The sequence below is a fragment of the Musa acuminata genome, chromosome BXJ1-2, assembly GCF_036884655.1.
Source record: "Musa acuminata AAA Group cultivar baxijiao chromosome BXJ1-2, Cavendish_Baxijiao_AAA, whole genome shotgun sequence".
In the NCBI taxonomy this organism is placed as follows: Eukaryota; Viridiplantae; Streptophyta; class Magnoliopsida; order Zingiberales; family Musaceae; genus Musa; species Musa acuminata.
Window position 1 is genome coordinate 2,239,067 of NC_088328.1, and position 25,090 is coordinate 2,264,156.

At 40.0% G+C, this 25,090-nt stretch overlaps 1 protein-coding gene and 1 long non-coding RNA gene across 2 annotated transcripts; one reads left to right on the top strand and one right to left on the bottom strand.

Moving 5' to 3' along the window:
• Nucleotides 1-327: 327 nt before the first annotated feature.
• On the top strand, nucleotides 328-3,942 carry LOC135595239 (uncharacterized). The gene is made up of 2 exons (XR_010480317.1): nucleotides 328-596; nucleotides 3,614-3,942. It is a non-coding gene; the product is annotated as an uncharacterized LOC135595239 (long non-coding RNA).
• Nucleotides 3,943-5,147: 1,205 nt separating this feature from the next.
• On the bottom strand, nucleotides 5,148-24,652 carry LOC135595243 (T-complex protein 1 subunit alpha-like). Its single transcript, XM_065085902.1, has 17 exons — nucleotides 24,399-24,652; nucleotides 24,243-24,307; nucleotides 22,525-22,614; nucleotides 22,349-22,435; nucleotides 22,184-22,243; nucleotides 22,027-22,077; nucleotides 21,839-21,934; nucleotides 19,404-19,469; nucleotides 18,821-19,038; nucleotides 18,226-18,322; nucleotides 17,436-17,522; nucleotides 15,833-15,967; nucleotides 15,624-15,728; nucleotides 6,711-6,839; nucleotides 6,529-6,632; nucleotides 5,789-5,879; nucleotides 5,148-5,498 (listed from the first exon to the last, which is right to left on the bottom strand). The coding sequence occupies exons 1-17, from the start codon at nucleotides 24,469-24,471 to the stop codon at nucleotides 5,412-5,414; spliced, it is 1,641 nt and encodes a 546-aa protein (XP_064941974.1). The 5' UTR covers nucleotides 24,472-24,652; the 3' UTR covers nucleotides 5,148-5,411.
• Between the last annotated feature and the right edge of the window lie 438 nt (nucleotides 24,653-25,090).

The following is a 25,090-nucleotide window of genomic DNA, read 5'->3' on the forward strand; positions in this document are numbered from 1 at the left end:
AATAATTAACTTCTTATTTTTTTTAATGGTGATGATGTTTTAATATTTAAAAAAATATTTTTCATTAATTACATTAAACGATATATAAGACATTCGAACATATGATGAATTAACCGTGCAATGATGCATCCACCACAAACACATCTTAACAAGACAAATCAGTATTTATTTACGTTGTTTTTACCAGATTCATGCTACAGCGAGCTTGAACCCTGACCCTCTATGCACTCGCTCGATGATCGACACGTCCACCGCTGGAACCATCCAACGGTTAAAACAAGTGCGGTGAACGTTCAAAACCCTAACCCTAGCTTACTTCGTGCGCCTGGATTCCTTCTTAAAGCTTCGATCCCTTGTCGGCGTAGCTGTCCAATTTCCCTTGGCCATGGAGACGACGACCACGATCCTCCTCGCCGCTACCGAGGTCGAGGAGGAGTTCTTTGAGGTGCTGGGTGCCCGCCACCACCATGGTCTTTCGACAGATGTAGTTCCAGGATCTGCCGGCATTATCTTTGACGAGAAGCGGAAATGATTGAAAGAGTGAAAGCAAGTCGTAAATATCAGAGTCGAGCACTTCTTTCAAAGGAAGGAGCAAGGTATTATGCTATTAATTTATGATTCGTTGTTATTGCTTAAAGATCGATGCTTTTGTGCTTCCGAAATCGGAACCACAACGAATTGATGGTTCTGCGTTTGGCTGTTCAACAAGTCTACTGTGGAGTTCGTAAGAAATTTTGATGCTGGTGGCCAATTAGCCAGTCACACCCCTGCAGCTGTGATGGCTGTAATCTTTGTGTGAATGGTCAGTAAGCACACCTATAGCAACTTGGTGTTTGCATCATTCGAGGAAACCTGCTTGTGGTTTCTTTCAAGATGCATTCACCAACATTGCAGCCCAACACCTCCGAGGGAAATTTGGAGAAATGGCTTTCTTAGTTTAAAGAGTTAAACGAAGTCAAAAAGGTGTTTGATGTTTCGGAAATATAGGATGGTGACTAGAGCTGTGATTTATGCAACATGACTATTCTAGTGGACCTTTTGCTTGTTCTTTTGAAAATGATGTCATTTATCTTTTTTAATTTGATATTCATGCTTGCTTAGGTCCTCTAGTGCTCTGAAACGTAGATGTCAATTATCCAATGATGGCTTTCATAACTGTGTTAAGATGTTTCCTTAGGATGGTTCTAACATTTGCAATTGGCTTAAGACAAGACTGGAGTTTGAAGATGATAGTTTGGTTGGAGGGACCGGAAGAATTTGACACAAGGACTCGGTATATAGGCAGTCTTGGTGACTAGTTAGGCATGCACACACTTCAACGATAATATGGCTATATAAGTTAATGATCAGTTTATTTATTTATTTCTCTGATTTTATCATCAATATCAACTTCTAATCCTAATTTTTTTATAATAAATATTTAAATAGTCACTTAGATAATCTATTCTAGTAGGGGGATCAAAACCACAAGCAACAAACTAAATCGATGGAATATCGAGAAAATAATTTGTCAATTTTGATTTTATTGTCATAAAAGTCCAGCGATTTCAATAGGCACTCGGACGCTCGCCTAGGCGCTCGGGTGAGGCGAGGCGAGGCCCGAGCACCTCGCTTCATGTCCAGGTGCCTCGCTTCAAAGAGGCCTAAGCGCTCGCCCGAGCCTAGGCGTCGGGCGCTTCGAGCGAGCGCCCGGGTTAAACCAAGCGATCGAACCATTGTTTTACGTTTGGTTCGGTCTCCGGTGCTTCAGTTGGTTTGATTGAACCAACTAAAGCACCGATATCAGCCTCCCAACATCCCTCTTGCGACTATCGCTGCCACTATCACCTTTCCCGTTGCCGCTCCCGTTGCTCGTTGCTACCGTCGTCGCTGCTCGCTGCTGCTACTACTGTTGTAGCTATTCGTTGCTATCGCTACCACTATCGTTGCTCGCTGCTCGTCGCTATCGCTGTCGCTGTCGCTGCCCCTATCATCGCTCGTCGCTCCCGCTCCCGTTGTTCGTTGCTACTGCTATCGATGCCACTATCATTGTGCGTCGCTCCCGCTCTCGCTGTCGCTTCTCGCTGCTACCATTGTCGTTGCCACTATCGCCACTCGCCTCTCATGCTTTTGCTGCTCATTGCTACCTTTTCTCACATCGACTCGATAGTATATTGTTAACAGTATATTGTTAACTGTATACTAGTAACAGTATATTAATAATATATTATTTTGATTTTAATATTATTAATTTTTATTTATTTGAAATTATTGTTATTGTTTTAAATTTTGATATTTTTTTATTAATGTGATATTGTGATTTTGTAAGATTTTTTAATTTAATATCATATTTTTATTTAAATAATTATATTTATTAATTATATCATATATTTTTATATTTTAGCGCTTCGTTTTGCTCGGGCGAGCATCTAACGCCTCGGGCTTTAAATCACCGTACAAGTCATATTTAAATGATGATCATGTTGAAATGTTTTAGAAGCACCAATAATATTAGTAAAAATAATTAAAAATATATGAGCAGTAGGATAATAAACACTGAATAAAGTATAGATAGCATCAATAATAAATTTTAAAATTTCTAAAGTTTTTCATAAACATTCCAATGTTGTGGATATAAACTAACCTATCTAACATTATTTGTTATAAAAGTGCATAATAACTTTTTATAATCAAAAGATTCAATATGCAATTCATAGGTAGAATTCCATCGGGTAGGAACGTTCCTAGAAAATCTTTTGAGTCTTTTACCATTTAATATGTAAAATATAGCTCGTTTTTTTATTGCTTGTGGATGATAAAAATACAATTGCTTGCTTAATTGGAGAAAGAAAAGTTTCAAGACCTTCTTGTACATATAAATTTAAAACATGGTAAGAACATCTAATATGAAAAAAACATCACCAAAAGTCAGTTTATACACTTGTAATTCAAGAATAGGAATGGTCTTCGTGGATGCAGTGAAAATCAAATGAAAAAAAATAAATCAAATAATACTCTACTAAAATAATTTCTATCATTCTATAAATGTTATCGACAAAATGTCGTTCCTCGAAAACTTCTAAAGGTAATAAATTTTTTTTGTATGGTCCAATCATTGTCAATCCAATGACAAAGTGACCCACGTAGGAGTGCATTTGTCAGTGATAAGTAAATTCTTATTAGTAGGTTGTCACATTAGTAAGTAAATTCTTATTAGTAGGTTGTCACATTAGTAAGTAAATTCTTTTCACTAAAGTCATTCTTGGTATTTTGATAGGTAAAACTTGTGGATAGTTGGTGTGCTGCTGGTAATTAATACCAGTCGGTTTCATTTTCCACTTAAATGGTACAAGTGTGTGATAAATTATATGGCAAAAGAATAGTTGTGTCTGTTGATGAAATATGCTGACAGGTTCATTATTTGGAAACCTAAATTTTAGTGTTAAGCTGCATAATTAAAATGCCATGACAAATGTTTGATGCGGCGCGTACAATGGTACATTGCTCATATTATGCCATGACAAATGACTGATTTGTCTCTTGAGAAGTAACTTATCATCATTCAATGCCATCGAGCAGTGTAGTAGACACGGCAGACTTTTACCTCGCGGTGACATGGTCTTGTTGATAGTAGGTTTTGACCATCGGACATTATATAACACAAGAAACACAAAGAAGATGGATCACTGGAACAAAAAGGACTTCTTGAAGGCACAATTAATCATTGTTTTTTTTTTTTTTTTGGATTATCAAGGATGATGATTGGATCATATTTGAATAAATAGCAAGAACACATCTTCACTTTGTGTACCATCCAATTTTTATTGGTGTCTGCGAAGGAAAATTATTATTTTTGTTATGAGTCTGACATTTTTGTTAAATCGTTGATCGGAAAAGGAAAAAACTTAGTATTTTGATTTTCATTCTGATCAATATAAAAAAATTTAATATTTTTTATTTCTATTTTGTAGGAACTTTTTGTCATATTTATAAATAAGATAAAGATGCCTATAGAAAGAAGCTTATAAGCGTTTATACTTCACTCATTAGAATTCAAGGCAAAGGCAAAAAAAGGATATCAGTTTGACCTTCAGATGTAGCTCTGATGTGTCCCATGCATCAATTTTACCCACTCTTCATGAGCCCAAACATTTTTGCTATCATAAGATATTAAACCCTCGATCAAAAAAAAAAAAAAAAAAAATTCATGCATTCCGATTTTCAATTCCGATAAATATCAAAAATTTTAATATTTCTAACTAAAAATCGAACCATTTCTGTTTTCATCTTTGTAGGAACCCTTTCATCATATTTAAAAAGATGCTTATAGATAGAAGCTTATACTTATTAACCAATCAGTATAACGTTCAGCGTCTTGAAAGATAAACTCAATGATTTTAATAATTTTAATGATTTTCTCTCATGATGATTTAAAGGACCGATAATAGATAGAAGAGAAGATGCAGAAGTGATCTTTTTAAAACCCACAACCCACCTGAAAGGACACGACGCACACAGAAAGGTCGATCCGAGATTTTTGAGCTCTCTAGTCTTTTGAAACCCTATCAAAGGCTCGACGAGCACACCATCATCGCTCAGGAAGGGGCACACAAAAGGCCTATCTTTCGGCCACCATCCATATACACCATCGCTCAGCAAGTGGGGATCACACCAACGTTACCATTCATGAACGATCTCGACACAGTATGACTACCCTCGTAGAGACCATTTTCTGTAGATACAATCAATCATAGTTGCTAGTATGTAATAAAGATGCTGTAATCCATTAAAACTTTGAAGACATATCTAGATTGCATGCGTACCACCAACCAACCCATATGCTAATACTCAGCTCCAGACGTATACCACAAGCACATGAAAGCACAAGTACTAGAATGCATGCATGCAACATGGAACACAATCGCATTTTGATGGCTTGAGACTTTCGATAAACAAAAGTAATGAGATTATTATATTTACAGTTAAATAAATTGAAAGATGACTCTCCAATAGACAACAAAAACATACTCTTTTCCCTCGAGAATTAAATCTTGCATCCATCTATAGATTCTTTCTTTACCAAATTTATATACCATCATAAGACCATAAAATCCTATGGTCCAATTTTAACAACATTGACATGCTCGACAAATTTCATTGCAAATGTATACATTCAAAATATTTCTGCATTAGGCTTGCAATCCAAATTGGAAGTAACCATCCCCAAAACCTTAAAGAATAGAAAACTATCGTACAAAGCAAAAGGTTAAGCCTGTTCTCGGATTGACAATAGAGTTTCACAAGGTTTACAAAAGTCCCAAACTGCATGGCAAAACTTTCCATTCGTCGGACAACGTAATTATCAAAACGAAAACTCCCTAGAAAACACAAAATCCTGCAAGCTCACTTCAGTTTAACCACATCCTGGCGATCTAATCCTCTTCAGTCTCCCTTTCATCTTTCACAAGCTTAATCATATCATCAATCCGCAGAATTGTTATAGCTGCTTCGGTTGCAAACTGCAGTTAAAACAAGTCAACATCAATTAAGATCGTAACCCTAAAATATTACGTGAATGTAAGCCATTTATTTTGCAAGCACTCAACATTCAGACGTATAAAAAGGATAATCAACAAAATGGCAGCTTATATGCCGGTCAATAGCTCTCTCTGCCAGTATACAGAAAGAGAGGTGAGAATTATGTCTCAATCCACATCAAAAAATATGGATTCAACTGGAAAATTTGTTGACGAGTATAACCATAGCAACACCATAACCGTTGCATCGACAAGTCAAATATGTTGCTTACCTGTATAATCTTCACTTTGCTCATTGCAGGCTCAATAACTCCAGCTTCAAGATTGTTACGAACTATACCTTTTGAGAGGTCCAACCCCATACTGCAGTATAACAAATAACATATAAGATTATGTGACGACAGTCTGCATACCATATTACGGCAAAAGTAAGCAAAGCAGTTCTTTCGGGCGTCTTAACATCAATAAAGAATTTCATATATGAATACAAGCGGAAAATGCAATAAGAATCTTTCCAAATACTAAGTAATATGTTTCTAACTGTACTATGCACACACACACAGGTCACTGAAAAAGTTGGTGACTGATGATGGTCAGGTAAATCATCATTTGAGGTGCTAACATAACTCAAGTAGCAACGACAAAGAAATTCTAGGCACCTGGGGACAAGTTGGCAGAAGCACAGGATTAAGATTTTAATAGCAACATCATATCAATTGTTCTCCTTGTTATGGATGGAAAAGTACCTAGTCAATGTTTTTTAGTTCACAACACAGAATTGAGCAGTTTCCATTGTCTGAAAAAAGATTCAGTTATGTTGGAGATACATTTAATTGTTACAAACAGATAATGCTCCAACAATTTTCCCCGAGACCAAGTGAATTTTAAAGCAGACAGACAATACTAGCTGAAGACATTGTGATTTACTGATTGACAAACCTAGAAAAGCCAACAAAGAGCAAGCAACATATGTTTAAATTATAATGATGAATACGGTGACCGCAAATATGACCTTGAAAGGTGCTGCTTGTCTGCCTTGGTTTGGGCAGTGTGGTGATAAGCCTGAAGTTTTGCTACTAACTCGGTGGCATCCTTTGCCGCATTCACAGAAAGCACCTGTTGTACAAATTCTGTAAATCAAGAATTTTTTATGTAATCAAATGAGAAATGTTACAACTTAATGTTATTTACGACCTTAGGTATGACGAGAAGAGATTCTGCAAATTCTGCAATTGCCAGCTGTTCCCTAGATCCCAAAGTTGTAGCAAGATACTCCAAGTACACAGACAATGCAGCCTCGACAGCACCACCACCAGCAACAACCTATATCACCAATTTAAGCAAAGACCAAATATTAAAACAGTTCTGAAACATATAAGAAAAATTAACACTCTATAGACCTTCAGGTGGTTATAAAGAATTTCAACTAAGCTCATGAAATATATCTTAATACTTGCAAAACACAAATAAGATGGATTTTATTCTCTGCTCTATTATATTCTAAAGCAAGTATATTTGTAGGAAGAATCGAATAGGAGTTTGCAAAAAGCAATGGTAGTGCCAATTGTTAATCACTGCTAACAAAGTCTCATTTAAGCAGCAGAAAGAAAACCAGATATCTCATGTAGCAAGAAACTTTCTTTTTTCACTCTGACAGGTATAACACACGTTGGAAGCACCAAATGTAGGCCTTGGGATGAACTTCATGATATCAGACCTTATACATGTACCAAAACACTAATATGTAATACAACAGGAAACATGACCACTTTGTGACCATAATCTCCCAGTAAAATTCTAACTTCATAACAGTAATTTAAAAAGCGCTAGGTGCCAAAAGATACTAAGGTCCCAAAACGCCCGAGGCGTTAGGCGCTCGTTCGAGCGAAGCGAGATGCTCCAAAATATTAAAATATAAAAAATATAATATAATTAAAATATAATTATTTAAATAAAAATATGTAATTAAATCAGTGATTTAAATAGGTGCTCGCCTAAGCGCTCGGGCGGGGTGAGGCGAGGCCCAAATGCCTCGTGTGTGCACCAAGCGACGTGCTTCAATGAGGCGCCGCTTGGGCGCTCGCCCGAACGCAAGCACCCGACTCTATTAGGCGAACCAAACCTATTTAAGGCTGGTTCGGTTTGAAGTTTCTTACCTCAAAACCACGCTTCACGCCTGCGCAACCCCGAGGAACCCTAGCGCTCCTACCTCCACCGCCAATGCTTTTTGTCGCTGCCTTCGCTGCAGACGCAACGGACCGTGCCTTCCTCTATTGTCGACGGATGAGTTCGACGACCCTCGTAGCTTCCTTCTGCTGTCACATCCTTCCACTATCGAGGGAGAGGACCGCAGGTTCCTCCGCCATTGATGGACGCCCTCTAGAGCTTTCATTGCTGCCACTATCGTCGTTGCTATCCGCAGCTTCCGTCGTTGCCGCTGCTGCTGTCCGCAGCTTTCGTCGCTATCACTGCTACTGTCCGCAGCTTCCGTCGTTGTCGTTGCTGTCGTTCGCAACGTGCTGCTATCTCTGTTACTGTTAACATTTTTTTTCTCCCCCCTCTAACTTCAAGTAATATACTATTAACAATATAGTAAACCTCTGCCGCTACTATTGTTCATAGCGTTGCTGCTATCTAATATACTACTAACAGTATATTTTTAATTTAAATAATTATATTATTATTATTTATATTTTAATATTTCAAATAATATTGTTTCTCCTCTTCTAGCTTAAGTAATATACTGTTAATAGTATATTTTTAATTTAATATTATATTTTTTATTTAAATAATTATATTTTTTATTATATTATATATTTTTATATTTTAATATTTTAGAGCACCTCGCTTCGCTCGGGTGAGCGCTAGTGTTTTGGGGCCTTGGGGCCTAGCGCTTTTTAAATCACTATATTAAATTAAAAATATACTATTAACTCTATATTACTTAAGTTAGAGGGGGAGAAAAAAATAACAATAATAGAGGGAGATAGTAGCAGCAACGGAGGATTAGTTTAAGATAGTTGCAGCAACGCTGCGAACGACAACAGCGGTAGCGGCAGAGCTGTGGACAATAGCTGTGGGGCAGCAACAAAAGCTGCAGACAGCAATGGCGTAATGTCACGGCCTTAGCTGGAATTGCCTAAGGCGTGAGGCACCCTTGCGGCCAAAACGCGAACTTAGCTTGTGTTGCCTAAGTCAAGAGGCTCCCTTACGGCAAAGACGCGAACTTAGCTTGCGTTGCCTCACGCCTTAGGCAATTCTAGCTAAGGCCGTGACATTGTGGTATCAGAGCGGGCAAGCACTTCGAGCGAGCAGCGAAGGAACTTCGCAACTTCGCCATGACAAAGCATCGTGGCGAATCAAGCAAGGCGGGGCAAGCCGGACCCTTGCCCCAAGCAGCCGTAGGTGGGCTGCATGTGCACACTCTCTCTCATGCTGTTGGAGCCGCTCAAGAGGAGCGCGGCAGCAAACATGATGAGCGAGAAGTTGGCTACTCTCCGCGAGCGGAGGAGGCGCAATCTGGAGCGCCAATTGGGAAAAAGAGTCACAAGGAGATACTCACAATAGCGGAAACCCGCTTGGATGTTCTTGAAGCGAGCGTGGAGGAACTCTACCATGGCCAACAAAGGCTTGTTGGGGTAGAGAGCTCGCAAGAGGAAGCGGAGTCCAGGATCAACAAGGTGGAGGCCCTAGTCGACCGATTGTCAGATGACACCAAAGACTCCGTACAACACTTGCAAGAAGTTGTGGCGGAACTCACTTCGAGAGTGACCATGCTCACAAGGGCGCTGAATGCGGGAGGAAGCAACACCCGCATTGCGTCGCCACAAAACTTGAGAGCACCCGAGCCTCATGGTTATGGAGGGGCCAGAGATGCCAAAAAGCTTGAGAATTTTCTATTCAGTATGAAACAATACTTTCGAGCTACGAGGCCCGATTCTGAAGATACCAAAGTTTCTATAGCAACAATGTATCTGAACGGAGATGCAAAACTTTGGTGGAGAACCCGTTGGGAGGAGATCCAACAAGGTCGGTGTCGAGTTGACACATGGGAGGACTTGAAGCGGGAGTTGAGAACTCAGTTCCTACCGGAGAACACCGAGTTCGTCGCAAGAAGGAAGTTGAGACAACTCCGCCAAAATACTTCCATCCGAGACTACGTGAAGTAATTTTCTGCGCTAATGCTGGACATCCAAGACATGTCCGAGAAGGATAAGCCGTTCAACTTCCTTGATGGTTTGAAGCCATGGGCACAACAAGAACTACATCAAAGGAATGTCACCAATTTGGTCGGGGCAATTGCTACTGCAGAAAGGCTCACCAACTTCGTTTCCTCCGAAGACCCAGGAAGAAGGAAACAATCTTCAAGCAATCGCCCTTCAAAATATTCTCGAGGGAAGGAGCTCGGGGGCGAACAAAAGAAGAGTTCCCACAAAGAGCCAAGCCCGAAAGGCAAGGCCCCGAAACCTGGCGGATGCTTCTTGTGCGGAGGGCTACACATGGTGAGGGAGTGCCCACAAAAACAGGCACTCAATGCTTTAACAACTTCCATCCACCCTCCCAAATCGGACAAGGGCAAGGCTGTCGCTCTTAGCTCGAGTAGTTTTGAAGCCAGCAGCGACGATGAGGAGTCGCAAAGACCCCGGATGGGAGCCATGCGTTTGTTGAACGCCATGCGAGGTCAAGTGGGGGAGAACCCGAAGACAAGGCAACAAAAAGCAGGAAGTGGCGAGCTGATGTATGTAGACATCAAGCTCAATGGCCAAACAACTCGTGCAATGGTGGACACGGGCGCTACCCACAACTTTATTGCCGATCGAGAAACAAAGCGACTTGGGTTGATCTTAGAGAAGAGCCCAAGTCGAATGAAGGCGATGAACTCGGAAGCCAGGCGAATCTCCGAATTGGCAAAGGGAGTTCCCATCAAGATCGGAACATGGAGCGGGAACACCAACATGATGGCGGTGCCACTGGACGACTTCCAAGTAATTCTTGGAATGGAGTTCATGCATGCGGCGAAGTTGGTGCCTATGCCGTTCCTAAACTCCTTGTGTATGATGAGAGGTGACGACCCCTGCGTGGTTCCTGTCTCTCGGAGAGGAACCAAGGAGCCCCAACACATATCGGCATTACAACTGAAGAAAAGGGTGCGAAAAGGTGAATTAACATTCGTGGCTGCTATGAAGCTAGAGCCACTCGACGAGAAGGCCATTCAAAAACCTGTTATGGTGGCAAACGTCCTGAAAGAGTTCAATGATGTTATGCCACCCGAGTTGCCGAAGACTCTTCCACCACGCAGAGGCATGGATCACAGCATCGAGCTGGAGCCAGGAGTGAAACCTCCAGCGAGACCACCCTACCGCATGTCCCCGCCAGAGTTGGCAGAACTCAAAAAGCAGTTAGGTGAACTGCTAAGCGGTGGTCTCATCCGCAGCTCTAAAGCACCTTTTGGAGCTCCAGTTCTTTTCCAGAAGAAACAAGATGGGAGCCTCCGACTATGCATCGATTACCGAGCCCTAAACAAAGTGACAGTGAAGAACAAGTATCCCATCCCGCTCATCGCGGACTTGTTCGACCAATTGGGCAAAGCCAAGTATTTCTCGAAACTCGACCTTCGATCGGGGTATTGGCAAGTGCGCATTGCTAAAGGCGACGAAGCAAAGACTACCTGTGTGACCAGGTATGGAGCGTTTGAGTTCTTGGTGATGCCTTTCGGCCTAACCAACGCTCCGGCCACGTTCTACACTCTCATGAACCAACTATTCAAGGAGTATTTGGACAAGTTCGTGGTCGTCTACTTAGACAATATCGTCGTATACAGCCAAACGCTTGAGGAGCATGTTCAACACCTTCGGACAATTTTCAAGGTTCTCAGGGAAAACACTTTGTTCGTAAAAAGGGAGAAATGCTACTTCACCCAAACGGAGATCTTATTCTTAGGGCGTCATATCGGTGATGGTTCCATTCGCATGGACAAATCAAAAGTGCAAGCGGTTGCGAAATGGCGAACTCCAAAGAAGGTGCCAGAGTTAAGATCATTCCTTGGTTTCGTTAACTACTATCGACGCTTCATAGCGGGGTACTCGAAGCGTGCAACTCCACTGACGGAGTTACTGAAGGAGCAGCCTTGGAAGTGGTCGGACAAATGTGAAATAGCATTCCAAGATCTGAAGGCTGCTGTTATGGAAGAACCAGTGCTCAAATTGCTAGACTATGGGGAGCCTTTTGAAGTCCATACAGATGCTTCGAACTTCGCTATTGGGGGAGTACTCATGCAGGAAGATCATCCGGTGGCCTACGAGAGTCGCAAGCTCAACGAAACCGAGCGACGATATCCAGTGCACGAGAAGGAGATGACAGCGGTGATCCACTGTCTATGAGTTTGGTGACACTACCTTCTCGGATCGTGATTTGTGCTGAGGACAGACAACATCGCTCTGAGCTATTTCCAAACACAGAAGAAACTTTCCCCAAAACAAGCACGGTGGCAGGACTTCTTGGCTGAATTTGATATGGCAATGGAGTATAAGCCTGGGAAGGCAAATGTCGTGGCCGATGCATTGAGTTGGAAAGTGGAGCGCGTGAATGCCGTACAATTGGAAGGCGAAGGCCAAGCAAGTCAATTGCACTCCAACTTCCTTTCCAGGATTAGGGATGGACTGTATGGTGATCCCCAGGCAGTTCTCCTGATGCAGCTCATCAAAGAAGGCAAGGCATGACGATTTTGGGTCCAGGAGGAACTCATGTACACAAAAAGGAATCGGGTTTATGTTCCTCGAGTGGACAATTTGAGGCGTGAACTCTTAAGAGAGTGTCACGATTCCCTTTGGGCTGGACACCCAGGTATTCATCGAACGTTGGCTCTCGTGGAGAGGGCCTTCTACTGGCCGAAGATGGGGATTGATGTGGAGGAATATGATCGAACATGCCTCACTTGCCAACAAGACAAGGCGGAGCAGCGAAAGCCGGTGGGACTTTTGGAGTCGTTGCCCATACCAGAAAGGTCGTGGGAGAGCATTTCCTTAGACTTCATATCGAGCTTGCCACTAGTAAGGAGACTCGGATCGATACTCGGGGTAGTCGATCGATTTTCAAAGTATGTAACTTTCATTGCTGCTCCCCTACACTGTTCAGCAGAGGAGGCGGCCAAGCTGATGATGAAGGATGTGGTGAAGTATTGGGGAGTCCCGCACAATATCATCAGTGATCAGAATGCTCGGTTCCTGGGACGATTCTGGACCGAGTTATTCAAACTGTTGGGATCCAAGTTATACTTCTCCATAAGTCTCCACCCCTAGACGGATAGCCAAACTAAGGATAAACTCGCTCCTGGAGCAATATCTCCGACACTACGTGAGTGCCAACCAACGAGATTGGGTGAAGCTGTTGGACATTGCCCAATTCTCCTACAACTTGCAGCGGAGCTCTGCATCCAAAAAGAGCCCCTTCGAGATCATTACCAGACAACAACCGTCAACTCCTCACACCATGGCAATTGGGTATACTGGGAGTAGTCCGTCAGCCTACCACTTCGCAAAGAAGTGGCACCGAAATGTAGATATTGCGTGGGCTTACTTAGAGAAGGCAGTAAAAAAGATGAAGAAGTGGATAGACTTGGGAAGGCGACCGCAAGAGTTCAAGGTTGGCGATTTGGTGTTGGTAAAGCTCCAACCAGCATCACTCCAATTCTTTAGGAACAAAGTCCATAAAGGATTGGTGCACAAGTATGAAGGGCCCTTCCCAATTATTAGCAGGGTAGGCAAAGTCTCTTACAAGTTGCAGCTGCCGGCGTGGTTCAAAATTCACAACGTTCTTCATGCAAGCAACCTAAAAGCCTACCACTCGGATCCACAAGATGCTTCCCGAAGTTTTCCAACTCGGCTACCGCCCATCACAGCCTCCTACGAGAAGCGAGTTGAAACCATTCTAGCGAACCGCAAGATAAAGCTACCCAATGGAGCTGAGCAAACAGAGTACTTGGTGAAGTGGCGAAAGCTTCCCCGAACTGAAGCCAGTTGGGAGCCTGAAGACGCCCTAGGACATGAAGAAGCAATCATCAACAACTACAAACAAGCGTCGACGAGGGCGTCGACAGTTTAAGTGGGGGAGAATGTCACGAACGATCGTCGCGCACCCGCAACAACTCCGTTCAACGAACCGTTCGTCGCTCTCATCTACATGTATAGCTACTTGGCAGCCTGTTTTGCCTTGGTTTTGAGTCATTTTGCTTGTAAAAATGTAAGTTCGAACAAGTTGCAGCGCTACAAAGCGAACGCTCACCGAACCGAGCAAAACAGCCCCAAAACAGCCCAAAACAGCTCCGTTTTCATATACCGCGGGCTGTTTTCTACAGCCCGCCTCCGCTCACCAAAACGTCAGCCATCTCAGCCCCTTTGAACCCCTCGGGTGGCAGAGGGCTGGATGGGGCTTCGATATAGTGTCGAGCGTTGAACAACCTTTCGTAAGTTCGCACGTTACCTTGACGGGAACTTGTTGTCGCGCCCGGCACCCGGTGAGCAGTTGTTTGTGGACTTGCAACTGTTCGTTCAACCCTCTAAAGTCCTTGTTTTTCCCCTCTCCCTCTTTTCTCTTGTGCACGCAAGGTGCTCGCTGAATTGCTTGTAAAGCTTCCCCTTTTCGCGAGACGTCGGGACTTGTCCGTCGCTCGTTCTTTCGAACTAATCAACTTTCTCTTTTACAGGTCCTTCGGGACCTGCGAGAGGTTGCAAGTGGGCTGATCTTTGCGGAGCAATATCGCAAGGGCGAAGCACGACTTAGGCAACGCAAGCTAAGTTCGCGTCTTTGCCGTAAGGGAGCCTCGCGACTTAGGCAACGCCAGCTAAGTTCGCGTCTTGGCCGCAAGGGTGCCTCACGCCTTAGGCAATTCCAGCTAAGGCCGTGACAGTACGTTGCAAGCAGCGGCAGCGACGGAAGCTCCAGAGGGCGTCCGTTGATAGCAAAGGAACCTGTGGTCCTCTCCCTCGACAGTGGAAGGAAGCAACAACAGAAGGAGGCTATGGGGGTCGTTGGACTCGTCCGTCGACAATAGAGGAAGGCTCGGCCCATTGCGCTTGTGGCAAAAGCAACAACAGAAAGCGTTGGCGACGGAGGCAGAAGCAACGCTAGGGTTCCTCAGGGTCGCGTTGGCGTGAAGCGTGGCTTTTGAGGTAACAAACTATGAACCAACCCAGCCTTAAATCGGTTTAGTTCGCGTAATTAAATTGGGCGCTCGCCCGAAGTGCCCAGCGCCTGCGTTCAGGTGAGCGCCCAAGCGGCGCCTCATTGAAGCGCGCCGCCTGGTGCACACCCGAGGCACTCAGGCCTCGCCTTGCCTCGTCTCGCGTCTCGCCTCGCTTGAGCGCTTAGGCGAGCACCCGAGCGCCTATTTAAATCACTGCTTCATAGGAAAATTTCATATGTATCCAACAAGATACCTTAATTCCACATTAACCCCTTCAAAAAGGAGAATACCATACATATCATCTAAATGAAAAAATGTCACAAGAAATATGTTTCTAAAAGCAACTGTTTTATGAAGACAGTGAAGACACCATGTAATGGAATCTGGACATGAAACATATGTAATTCAAATACAAAAATAATGCTCAATTAAGCTTAAATAAGATATAATGAAGACAAAATTATAAAAATGTAAACATGTGCTAAGTGCAAATTAGAAATTTAGGATGCTGATTGCCTTTCCAAGATTGCATTCGCAACACATACAGCTGCAAAAATTGCAATTCAGAATGCTGATTGCAGATATGCTTCTCAAGATTCGCAATGTCATAGATATCCCTCCAAAATGCAAAATTATAGGGATTGCCTTTTCAAGGGTATATATAAACATTTTGAGATGGCAGGGATAACCACACAGTTGTTCCAGCTTTGAAAAAGAATAACAAGATATAAAACAAACAAAATAAAAAATGAAAGGATCTTGCTACAAAATAAGGCCAAATGTCTCTCAATCTTAAAATGGTTTCCCTTTTTTTTTCTTCTTGAAAATATGTACTAAACAAGAAAAAGCCAAGATCAGTTGACTTTGGGATCTCAAGTAACCAACCATACAAAAGTCATCACCAAGATTTGAATGTTAGGGTTTACCATATTCGACTCAAGGGTCCTCTTCACAATGCACAATGCATCGTGTAAAGCCCGATCCATCTCATCAAGCATATAGTCGTTAGCACCTCTAAGAATCAATGAGACCTGATGGAGAAAACGTTAGGTGTTAATGCACAGAAACCAGTTAGTCCAAGGATTCAAGGGAGCACGCTTGAAGTTTTTAAAATTGGCAAGAAGAAACCACTGACCGCACTAGAATTCTTTGTGCCCTTGATCAAAATTACATCATCATCAGCAATGCGCTCCTCTATAACTTCATCAGCATGTCCAAGAAGTGACAAATCAAATGTTTCTTCTCCCTCCATGTCAGCAAACATGGTCACCTTCAAGGAGCCAAAATCAGGACTAATTAACACAACCTTAAGTTTTCTACAAATCCAAGTGATAGATGAACATGTGATGATTTTGTACAAAAACAAACAATACATAAAGCATGCAGGGCCATGTGCATGCCTGAGTGAGATCCCAGAAATATTACTAAGCATTCTCTTGTTCAAGCATAGACATAAAACACAGACACATTAGCTCAGCTAGAAATTGCCTCAAACAAGTTCCACTAAGAGTCGGATATGATCTGTTACTCACATGGTAAGGCACATCAAGCTACCTATTCGAGGACATCAACAAACATCATTGTAAGAATACCAAAATGGAGTGGCTTGAGGGTCCATAATATCTAGCAGAATGTTGTACAAACAAATATGACAAAGCAAGGAATACTAGAGCAATTAACTCATGACAGCTAGATTAGCTGTTTAATCATCCATGAACAAAATAAAATCGTACCTTGCATTTTTCTCATTCGCCATTTCTAAGATGAATAAAATTACTGAAAACACTTCAAAATTCAATTTCAGTAAAGTGTAACAAATTTTCAAAAAATATTTGCTCAATCACTCAGGTAAACATTTAGAAGCCACTCAAATCTGGGCTGTAAGAATTAGTTGAACCAGCACTACTGAAAAAATATTGGTGGTAAGATGTTTGGTGCTTGAAATGCTGGTGCTCAAAGTTCTGGTGAATAATGTTTCTTGTCTATTCTCCGAGATATCAAATACTAAATAATTGAAACGACAGCCAGAAAGCATTTGAATAGATATCATGAGAAAACCAGTTGTCTTCATTGATGTATCTCAAATGTGTGCCAAACAGGTTATGGGTCTCTAATGTAGTGCATTCTCATCTAAATTCTTAAACATGACAGTTTTGGACATGCAAAGCACAGAAATTTAGATATTAAAAAAATGCAAAGTACAGACAGGAAATGTTATGGTTTGGCAATGCACACATGACATGTCACACCATCCACTTAATAATCTTTGATGGTATATTACACCCAGGTAACATGTCATTAAGAACATATTTGAGAAGAATAACAAAAATCACTTCCATTTTCAAGGAAAAAAGATATGAACATAAAAATTGATTTGGATTTTGGGGAATAGATTGCCAGCAATAATAGATAAACAACTATATGTAAGGAATAAACCAGGTAGACCCAACAATTACAATCTAAAAACAGAAATAGATACAAAATCTAATGATGTAAATAGTGAACAGCATGTGCCCAGACCATTTGGAAGTGTAGAAGCAAGAAGGAACTAGTAAGGTAACGGATTTTATTATTAGGAATCGATATTAAAACAACAAAAAATTAATCATCATTTGGATACACGTGTTTGAAAATAACACGTGCATATGCATTAGAGAACCTCAAGCTAAAAATATATATATAAGCATAAATAGTAAACATGCCCAGGAAGATCACAGCTGCAACAATCCAGGTCATACCACAGTTGCCCCAGTTGCTTTTGCAACATGTCGCAAGTCGTCCTTGCGAACACGCCTCACAGCAATAGCTCCAGACTCAACAAAGTACTGAAAATAGCATTAAAGCAAAATGGTTCAGAATTTAAACTGGAAATACCAGAGAGAACTAATGTCTCTGCATATGAATTTTCTTAAACAAACTGTCAAAAGCTTCGAAATATAAAGAATAGCATCATACATATGCAAGGAGAAAAGTGAATCACAGTTCAAGCACATCAAAAATCAGAATCCAGAGAGATGACATTGACTTAATTAAGCAGATCCATGGATACCAATTGTGAGTACAGGAAAGACAAACAAGAACTTCAGCGAATAAGCAGAAAAACTCATTAAATAGATTAGCCAGGAATGAGATAACCAAAGGCAGTTTTACGAAAAATGGGAAAATGGCCATAAATATTAGATATAAGAAACTATGAATTCTTAATGACAACTCATTAAAGCTGGTGAAGAATATAAGCACATCAAAACAAAGCTACATATATCAATTGCTAGCAGTGATCCACCAACATAGGCATTATTGATCTTTTTTGAAACATTAGTCCAGTATGATATCATGAGACTTTAACTACATTAAATGGATTTTTACAACACCACCACAAACATCTTCAATGTTTATGCATAATTTACACAAAAAGAAGATATGGCTAATTCTAAAGAAAAATTGCAAGCATAAATGGTGAACACAATACAAGACAAACAAAAGATTAAACTTAACTAAACATGAGAAATGTAAGTTAAGAAGACATGCCTTTAGCGACATATCATCGATTCCCTTGGTTGTTAGTACAACATTAGCTCCAGCTTTTAGAAGCTTCTGGATGCGCTCCTTAGTTATGTCAGCTTCCCTGGAAAAAGTTCAAGATGAAACTTACGATGACCTCAAAAAAAGAGCAAAGTAGTGCACATACAGGATCCCCACTGTGGTGCCTACCAAATTATCTAAGATGTTATCCAAAATATTATGCATACTAGTAATTTGACGGATACAACCACTTGGAGAAACAAAATACAAGGCAGAAAACTTAAGCAGAAACAAGAGCATTGTCAGTAGAGGCTTGAAGTACTGGAAAAGAAATGGAAAAAGATTTACTTAGCCAGAATAACCTAAGTTTCCATAATTGCAACAACTTCTATACCCCATATATTGCAACTGAAAATTGATGCAACTCATGTAAGTATGATATTATATTCAGGCCAAGCAAAAGTCAAAATGAAAATAAAATTTGTCTAGAAGTTTAAGATTTGCATAGATCTACTTAGTAAAAGCTCCTTTATATAAGTTTGTCTTGATTAACACGTTGAACTTACTAAACATGTTCAATAAAAATCCACTAAAGAATTACCTTTCACGAATTTTTTCAAGTTCTCTTGGGTCTGTGACCAAGACTTGAACACCCATCTGCATTTTTGTCTTTTGAAGGTTAAAATCAAGACAAGCAATTCTTGCAGGTGCAACCCTGATAGGCATCCCTTGAGCTGCACGGCCTGTATTTAAAGCATATCCATTCAGCAAGTAGCTATCTTTGGCACTTTTTCCATGAGCTTTCAAAATGTTTATGCTCTACAAATGAAACAGACAAAAGTATAAAATATATGTGCAAAAATAAAATTATAAACTGAAGGAAACAAGCCAACATAGAAATAGATCAAAAACTTTGTGTAATGTCTAGAGTCTCACTGAAATGCAGCTACTTTTTCAAAATAAATCACTCAGGATAATATCAAAGTACAATTCAAGTTTAGTGAAACTTAAATCTCCTTCGAATTCATCCATGCATCCAAAATTTTTTTTAATAAGAACTAACTGAATCAGAGAGATCCAACAATGTACTCTTGACTGTATCAGTTAATCCTAGTCCAAATGGACAATGGGAATAAATTTGGAAATCACTTGTGCAACAAGGAAGGATCCAACTAGACACTAACCTTTACTGGGTACTTAACTTCTCCTCTTGCATTTGTAGTCTTCACTGCTTGAACTGCATCCACAACCTAAATAACAAAGTCAAACTCATATATCAAATAGTAGTGGAGTTACATATGAAAAAGTTGAAGGAGTCGATTTTGGTGTGATCAATTCCACAAGTATACTGATTTAGCACATATCATATGGATTCACAGCACTTTAAAAATGAGGATACTTTGATAGGTAAAAATTAGCAAGCCAGGAGAATAACAAAAGCTATTAGTATGAACATATATAATCTCATAATTATTTCTATGGTAAACTCTGTTATGTTTTTTAATTTCATGATAGAGCATCTTATGGCAATGGGCTATCACTGGCTCTATGCTGAAAACCACAACATTGATAGGAACTCGATACAATCTGAACCTACATGTTGATCAAGGTCTGCTTAATATGATACAATTAATGCAGTCCACTATTTAAATAAAAACTTCGAGAAAAATACTTATACACAAAAACAAGTAAAGATTTAGATTGCAATTAATGAACAATTCACAAATAACTTATTTTTATAGATGGAAAAAAAGTTCTTTAGTTACAAAGGAGCCACCGTTTTAATATCCTTTAATATCCAATCTTTTAATATCCTTCTACCCAAGGTTCTAAATTTCGAATGATACTACCCGTAACGATGGTACGTACCGGTCCGCCAGCAGACCGATACACCAACCAGCCGCTAATAGACGGAACGCTTGGTATAGCCCCGTATTATACGATACGAGGTTGTATTGGGCAATATCAACCTGGCTGCAGTGAGGGAAGAAGAAAGTGATAGCATTCGAAGAAGTGGGAGAAGAAGAGGGAGAATTGGGAGAACCTCAAAGTTCTCAACGTGTCCCGATCCAACACCGCCCTCCCTCGGCGATCCTGATCCAAGAGGTAACGACGAGGCGACGACTAGAGCAACGAAAGAGGCGGTCTCTTTCGTCGCCTCGTTTGTGATTCTGCGGCTTCTTCTTCGCCGAAGGCCGAAGACGTCTACGACCTTCGAAGTCTTTGTCGTCTTCTTCACCGAACGCCGCAGATGAGGAGATGAAGGAGACCACGTTCTTCTCCTCGTCCGAGGCGACGAGGAGAAGAGGAGGCAACGTCACTAAGGTAGCGTACACCTCCTTTTTAGATTTTTTTATATTTATTTTTTTATATTTTTATATATTATATTATTTATTTATTTAGATATACCATTCGGTATGCCCTGGCGTACCGCTCAGTACTCCCGTACCATACCGTACCGAGCAAAACTCGATACACTATGGAACGAAATTTCAATCCTTGCTTATATCTCTTCTCGCACCACCAATACTATTATTTCATCTCTTCTAATGATAATAACTATTAAGTCTAACTCCAGGTACATGTTCATAACATCCTGGACAATTCTCCTTTACTTTATCATAAATCAAACTTATGCCTAATTATTCACAAATAAAATGTTTTTCTCAACTTTAGTGGTAAATCTATGCATCTATCTCAGTATTTTCATTTCAACATCATAAACATTTTATACATATTAATTCTTAAGCGTCCAACACTCAGATCTATAAAGCATAGTCGAATGCTTTATAAAATCTTATTTTAGTCTAATAGACATGCAGTGATCACACAAAACTCTTGATGTCACTTTGCACCTTAAACACATGTTTATTCTGTGAGCAATATCCTTATCAATTCTCTATTTTGTTGTATAATTGATCCAAGACATCGAACTCAAGTACATGTTCAAATCTTCTTTTTATATTACTAAAATTGCATCTCATATTTTAATCTTAATTCTACCTTAATTAAAATCTTTAGTATCTAAGGTTTGTGACAACTCAAGTTTAGAATTAAGTCCATTTACCCTCAATGATTTAAATAATATCAACAAACAAAATATAAGATGTAGGTCTATCTTATATATAAATAATAAGTCAGAACTATCAGATCCTTATCCAAATAGGCTAATTCTAATCTGGATTAGTCAATTCTGTGAACTATGATATAAAGAAGAGAAGAAATACTTGCATATCACCTTTACTGATTAGAAACAGCATGACATGGAGTTTAAACAAGGGCACTTGATGGATAAACATTTTCTAATTGTTGTGATGATCATAGAAAAGAACGAAATTTTCTGATTGTTGTGACTAAGGGCACTTGATGGAATAACATTAGTGTTAGAACAAGGGCAAAACCAAGGATTATCATTGATCTTCACCTTTTTCCACTCGTTATGAATGTACTTGCTTGGCATATTTAAGTTGAACTCCATGTGGTTATTCTTATGATGTTATTGTTTCTTGATGACAATTAATTTTGAGGTAAAATCTAACAATGAGCCTGAATTTTAGAAATTAAGGATTTCAAAACATAAGTAACCAATATAGGCATATTAAAATCATGTCAAGCTTACCAAGTTAGCGAAGAAATCACTATCAGTTGCAATTAATTTTGACGACATGCTTGTCTTTGCACAGTTTACAAGTGAATCTTTTCCAAGTTTTTCAACCTGAGGAGACAAATAGTTTTGCAGGTAAAGGAAATTGATAATTGAAACAATCGGGTTATTGGTAATATCAATAAATGGATTTTAGTGCGTACTTTTGTAGCAAGTTTTTCTTCGACATATTTGCAAGCTTCTCTCATTGCAAGCTGCCAGTAGATAGTAAGAAATATAAATAGTTACGAACTACTTGAATTGAAATGAAAGCTAAAAATTGCTCCAGACAAGCTGAATATGAATAACTGTTCATGTTACCCTGTAGCCACTAATTATAGAAGTTGGATGAATCTTGTTTCTCACAAGATCATTTGCTCTCTGCAACAAAAGAATATAATAGAGAGTTACTAACAGATGGCACCCCCTGATTCACAACACAACATAAATGCATGATGAACTCAACAATCACAGTTTACATGACACCTTAAGTAACTCAGCAGCCAGGATAACCACTGATGTTGTTCCATCTCCAACTTCTCGATCTTGAAGTTCAGCAAGTTCAACAAGAACCTTAAATCATCAAAACAGGAATTATAACAAGAATGTAAATCAGCAAAACTTAAAGATCTAGGAGATACAACCAAGTTCATGTATGCTACCTTGGCAGCCGGATGCTCAACTTCTAACATCTTTAGTATTGTTGCACCATCATTGGTAATTGTGACATCACCAATGTCATCAACCAGCATCTAGTAATTCACCATCCAATGCAAATTTTAATATTAAATCAACCTCTAAAATGCAGATCATGCTAATTGCATACTAGACCAGATAAGAAGCATTCATTAAAACAAAGCAAAATATATATGCCTAATTAGACTTGATGAACCTGAACCACTGCCCAAAATGTTTAATCCAATCTAATTGTAGTAGACTAATCTAGTCCTCATAAACTGATTCAAATGTCCACCCACATAGGATGTGGAACTAAACCAAGGGTTACAATCTCCCTACTTAGGCATGGGATCCTTGTCAAGGATGAACATAATTCAGACTCTAGCATAACGAAAGGCCTAGCCTAGTGATAAATCCACACCTTGATGTGCCTCTCACCGCATCCATAGGTATCCTTTCAGTTGGGCCAATCACCACAAATTTTGTCATGACCCGAACCAGGATAATTAACTCATTAACTTGATGAGCCCAAACCAATGCCCAAAATACTAAGGGTCAAATTAATAGTAGTAAAAGCATCTAGTCTTTAGAAATCAACTCAAATCTCCTCCCACATCCAATGTGAGGCTTTAGTATAGGTGTTACAGTGCAAATATATCTTTTATTCATTGCTAACTTCAGGTGCTTGAATTTATGCGAAATAACATCAATAATAATTAATTAATGTTCTCAAGATCTGTATATTAAATTCAAAGAGAATCACACCTTTTTAGGAAAGTACTTGGATGAGATAAATATGATGATCAACTTGGAGACACTTTAGTTCTATGTACAGTCGTCACCTTATATATTCTCACTCATATCATATTGGTTAATCAAAACTCAAGTAAAAAATGTCAATAACTATATTAAACCATGTGGCATTTGATTATAACGATAGCTTCTCCACTAGCTTTATTCCTAGTCTTTTTGAGATGTTCTCATTCATTAATTTTACCTTTCCATGATGATGAAGGCACTTATGTCTTAATTCATATGTCTTAATGCAATGTTTCTATTGCAATGTCCTTTAAGTTCTTCATTTGGTTGCCCAAGGAGCAGTAGTTCATAAGTTATCTTCTCTGTTCCTCATCATAAGCTTAAAAAAAAAACAGTAAACATATATAAATGAAAAGACAACTTCAAGTCATATTATAGTCTCTCAGATTCAGCAGATGTGCCTCAACAATTTATCCAAGAGAAAAAAGAAAAAAAAACAATAATTGAGGATGCAGAGAGAAGGAAAAAAGAGAGAGAAAACCGCAATCCAACTTTGAGTGCTTGTATAGGTGTACAGTCTGCAACATAATTGATCTTAACCATTTAATTACTGATCCAAATTGCAACTTGGACCATAAAGTAAGATCGAAGATGTTCCATACTGTTATTTGTTATGGCAAAATTGCTTAGAACACAAAGGTTATTACTTTTATAAAAGGCTCTATAAATCACATACTTTAATATACACTCGAGCCAATGTTCCTCTGTTGATTTTGTGTTACATGATGATCTTTTTAGACAGAAAGGTTGATCGTAAACTCAAAACCATCCTCAGCAAGCTTTAGGAGCCGTAAGCATCATGCCAGTAAAACAGCAGAATATGCTAACTACCAACCAAGAAGAACAGAAAAACGATGACAGTGAGATCCGAAATTGCATTCACCTTATCGAGACCAACTGGTCCGAGGGACGATTTCACAATGTTAGCAACCGCTTGGCACGCCACCACTGCCCACAACAACGCAAGGCAGCAGGAAACCGGGTTAACTTTAGCATATCCGAGAGATCAGATATGGATGGAGAGGGAAAAGGAACGAACCATTCTGGGTGCGGACGTCTTGGCCAGACTGCCGTTCTCCCAAGATGTCGGGCGTCTGAGCAACGATCGCCATTGCGAACCTCGGGAGGGAGCGGAGGGGAGGCGACGGTTAAACCCTAGATTTGGCCTCCTATCAACGAGCGGAGAGAGATCGAGCGAAGGAGAAGAGCGCGAATCCGGAGAGTTCGATAGGCAGCAGCTCACTGGTGCTTACGCTGGCCGTGGGTGGGTTCGGGCTCTTAAATCCTAGGGTTGGACTCTAAAAAAAAGACCGAAGAGAAAAAGGCCTATTAGAGAAATTAAAGATCCGTTATATACTTCATTTGTAACACCAGACGAAATATAAAAATCCCCGTTAAGGAACAAAACGTTTTGCCATCCACTCCCGTTACGAACGGTCGCATATAGCGTTATTTAGTAAAGAAGAAATCCCGTTACGAAGAGCCCTTTGTGACGATTTTGCAGTGAAAAATCATTAGAATTACAGATAGAAATTTAGTCAGGTCAAATTGCATCCAATAAAATTTGGGATGAGTTATTACTGAGATAAAATAAATATATGTCTGCTTCTAACATTCAGGACTATATACGCAAGACCAATCGATGGATGGCATCAACGTGATGGACTAAAATAAAAACTCCTTCAATATGAAGGGTAAAAATCACGAGTCAAACTAGAGATAATCTCACCC